At 46.1% G+C, this 2,503-nt stretch overlaps 1 protein-coding gene across 1 annotated transcript; it reads left to right on the top strand.

Moving 5' to 3' along the window:
* Window positions 1-6: 6 nt before the first annotated feature.
* LOC121918398 (paired amphipathic helix protein Sin3b-like) lies at window positions 7-2,051 on the top strand. Its single transcript, XM_042444452.1, has 4 exons — window positions 7-126; window positions 381-499; window positions 1,561-1,768; window positions 1,902-2,051. The coding sequence occupies exons 1-4, from the start codon at window positions 43-45 to the stop codon at window positions 2,049-2,051; spliced, it is 561 nt and encodes a 186-aa protein (XP_042300386.1). The 5' UTR covers window positions 7-42.
* Window positions 2,052-2,503: the final 452 nt, after the last annotated feature.

Below are 2,503 nucleotides of genomic sequence, written 5' to 3'. Positions count from 1 at the left end.
CATTCCACGTGCATAAACACGTTTTCCTTCTGACAGAAGAAGATGAAACTGCGCGGGACCAAGGACCCCTCAGTGGCTGCGGTGGGCAAGTATGGCACCCTGCAGGAGTTCTCTTTCTTTGACAAGGTGGGCCTCTGGTGTGGAGGGAGGGGAGCAAAAGCGGGCAGTTTCAGCTGGGTCCCGATCTCTACCCAAGACCTAGGTCATCCCTGCCAAGCAAAGGGAACGGTGACTGGGCTCAGGGGAGGAGAGTGATCCCCTCTTACTTTGGTTGCCCCTTCTGTGCCCAGCTCAGTTGTAGGGTTCCAGGAGAGACTCTTCCTCAAGCTCTGCCTTGGTGAAATCATGGTGCAGCTTCTCTCTCCCTGCTCGCTCTGCAGGTGCGGCGTGTCCTCAAGAGTCAGGAGGTCTATGAGAACTTTCTCCGCTGCATTGCCCTCTTCAACCAAGAGCTGGTTTCGGGCTCTGAACTTTTGCAGCTGGTCACTCCCTTTTTGGGGTAAGAGACTTTTTACTTGGGGCCCAACCCACCCCTGCAATGTTCATAGATGCAAATGTTTGAAAGTCTTCTTGGGGATGGAGCTGGTGGTCCTAAGATTCCTGCCTCTTCCTGGGTAGAGTAATCCCTCACCTTTGATGTTCCCATATAGAACAATTGCTTCTGATAACTGGATTTTTGTTTTTCTTTTCTGAATTGTCACAAATACAAAATCTGACTATGAACAGTTCAGTTTCAGAGCCAAATGCACCAATGCCAAAAAGAATATTGTCATCCCCCAAAAATCATAATTTTATTCTTTTATTTTTCCCAGAATTGGATATTTTGGTTGCCATCAGGGTCAACAGTTGCTTACTAATTCACCCCGCTGTCTCAAACATTATTAAATATTTCTGTTGTGCTCTGTATCCGCAGATGAGAAGGTGGTGGCGCGGGTTGTGAAGACCTTTCAAAACAATCTAGAACCACTTCACTCTGTTTAAAGCAGTTTATGACAAGTTAACTCAATCTCTTGTTGTGTGCCTTCAAGTTGTTTTTGACTTAATGGTGACCCTAAAGCAACCCTATCTTGGGGTTTCCTTGCCAGGATTTGTTCAAAGGGACTTTGTTTTTTTCCTCCTTCTGAGGCTGTGAGAGTGTGACTTATCCAAAATCAACCAGTGGGTTTCCATGGCTGAGCAGGGATTCAAATCCTGGTCTGTCAGTGTCCTAGTTCACCTTGACTCCATGCTGGCTGTCTAAATAAAACTTGTACTCGTTTTGTAATTTTGTACTTTTTACCTTAAATGTTTTGTTTATTTTAAGTTTTTTGCTACAACATTTGGCTAACACAATAAAGATATTGATGATGGCTAAATGAACAGTAGACTTACACTATCATTAAACAAAACACTCTGCAGTTGAGGTGCTTGTAACAGTTGCAGGAATACACAAAAATCAGGAAATGTGAATTTTGCCTTAACCATAACAATGGCATATTTTATAGGACATGTCACCAAAGGCAAAGGCTGCCGTACCTGCTGGTCCTTTGTGTTGTTCATTCTTATTTTCTTTTTTTGAAGGAAATTCCCTGAACTCTTTGCCCAGTTCAAGTCTTTCCTGGGGGTGAAGGAGCTCTCCTTCATCTCACCTGCAAGTGACCGCTCGGGGGACGGGATGTACCGGGAGATTGACTACGCCTCCTGCAAGAGGATTGGGTCCAGCTACCGGGCGCTCCCCAAGACCTACCAGCAGCCCAAGTGTAGCGGCAGGACCGCCATCTGCAAGGAGGTTGGCACATGGGAGGGAGTGGCGCTGGAAGCCTGGCAAATGGAGGGGAAGAGAGGGGTGGCACCCAGGAGAAGGTGCCAGCTGAGCCCTTTTTGAAATGAATGCAGTTTGGCTTTTTACCAAACCCCTGCAGGTCCTAAACGATACTTGGGTCTCCTTCCCCTCGTGGTCTGAAGACTCAACCTTTGTCAGCTCCAAGAAAACCCCCTACGAGGAGCAGCTCCACCGGTGTGAGGATGAACGCTTTGAGGTGCTTATTTCTCCTGTGTCCATGTACCCATAAAGGCCACTGAGGCGGGGGGGGGGGGCAGAGATGGAAAAAGGAATGAGGCACTCTGCTCAGTATACTATTTATTTATTGCTTTTTTATTCTCCTTTTCCACTTAAACAAAAGCACTTGTGCAAGTTAGCCGAACATGGATAAAAGCAACATGTAGGTCCAAAATTCACTGCAGAAATAATTCAGTTTGAGACTGCTTTAACTGCCCTGGTGCTAGGAAATCCAGAGAAATGTAGTTTATTGTGGCATCATAGCTCTCTGACAGAGAAGGCTAAATGTCTCACAAAAGTACCGTTCCCAGAATTCCCTAGGATGGATCCAAGGCAGTTAAAGCGGTCTCACACTGGGTTATTTCTGCAGTGTGTTTTGAACCTAAGTGAGTTTAGAAGGCCAGTTTGATGCTCAGTATCTTTTTCACATCTTACATAAAAGCAAGGCAGAGAGAGCATCACACC

This window comes from Sceloporus undulatus, unplaced genomic scaffold (assembly GCF_019175285.1).
Source record: "Sceloporus undulatus isolate JIND9_A2432 ecotype Alabama unplaced genomic scaffold, SceUnd_v1.1 scaffold_10386, whole genome shotgun sequence".
In the NCBI taxonomy this organism is placed as follows: domain Eukaryota; kingdom Metazoa; phylum Chordata; class Lepidosauria; order Squamata; family Phrynosomatidae; genus Sceloporus; species Sceloporus undulatus.
The sequence above is the reverse complement of the archived record's forward strand: the minus strand, read 5'-3'. Positions and strand labels throughout refer to the sequence as shown.

Coding starts and splice junctions, on each gene's coding strand:
- LOC121918398 (XM_042444452.1), top strand. CDS start 43: ATGAAACTGCGCGGGACCAAGGACCCCTCAGTGGCTGCGGTGGGCAAG. Junction 127..380: donor AGTTCTCTTTCTTTGACAAG/GTGGGCCTCTGG, acceptor CTCGCTCTGCAG/GTGCGGCGTGTCCTCAAGAG. Junction 1,769..1,901: donor GGACCGCCATCTGCAAGGAG/GTTGGCACATGG, acceptor AAACCCCTGCAG/GTCCTAAACGATACTTGGGT.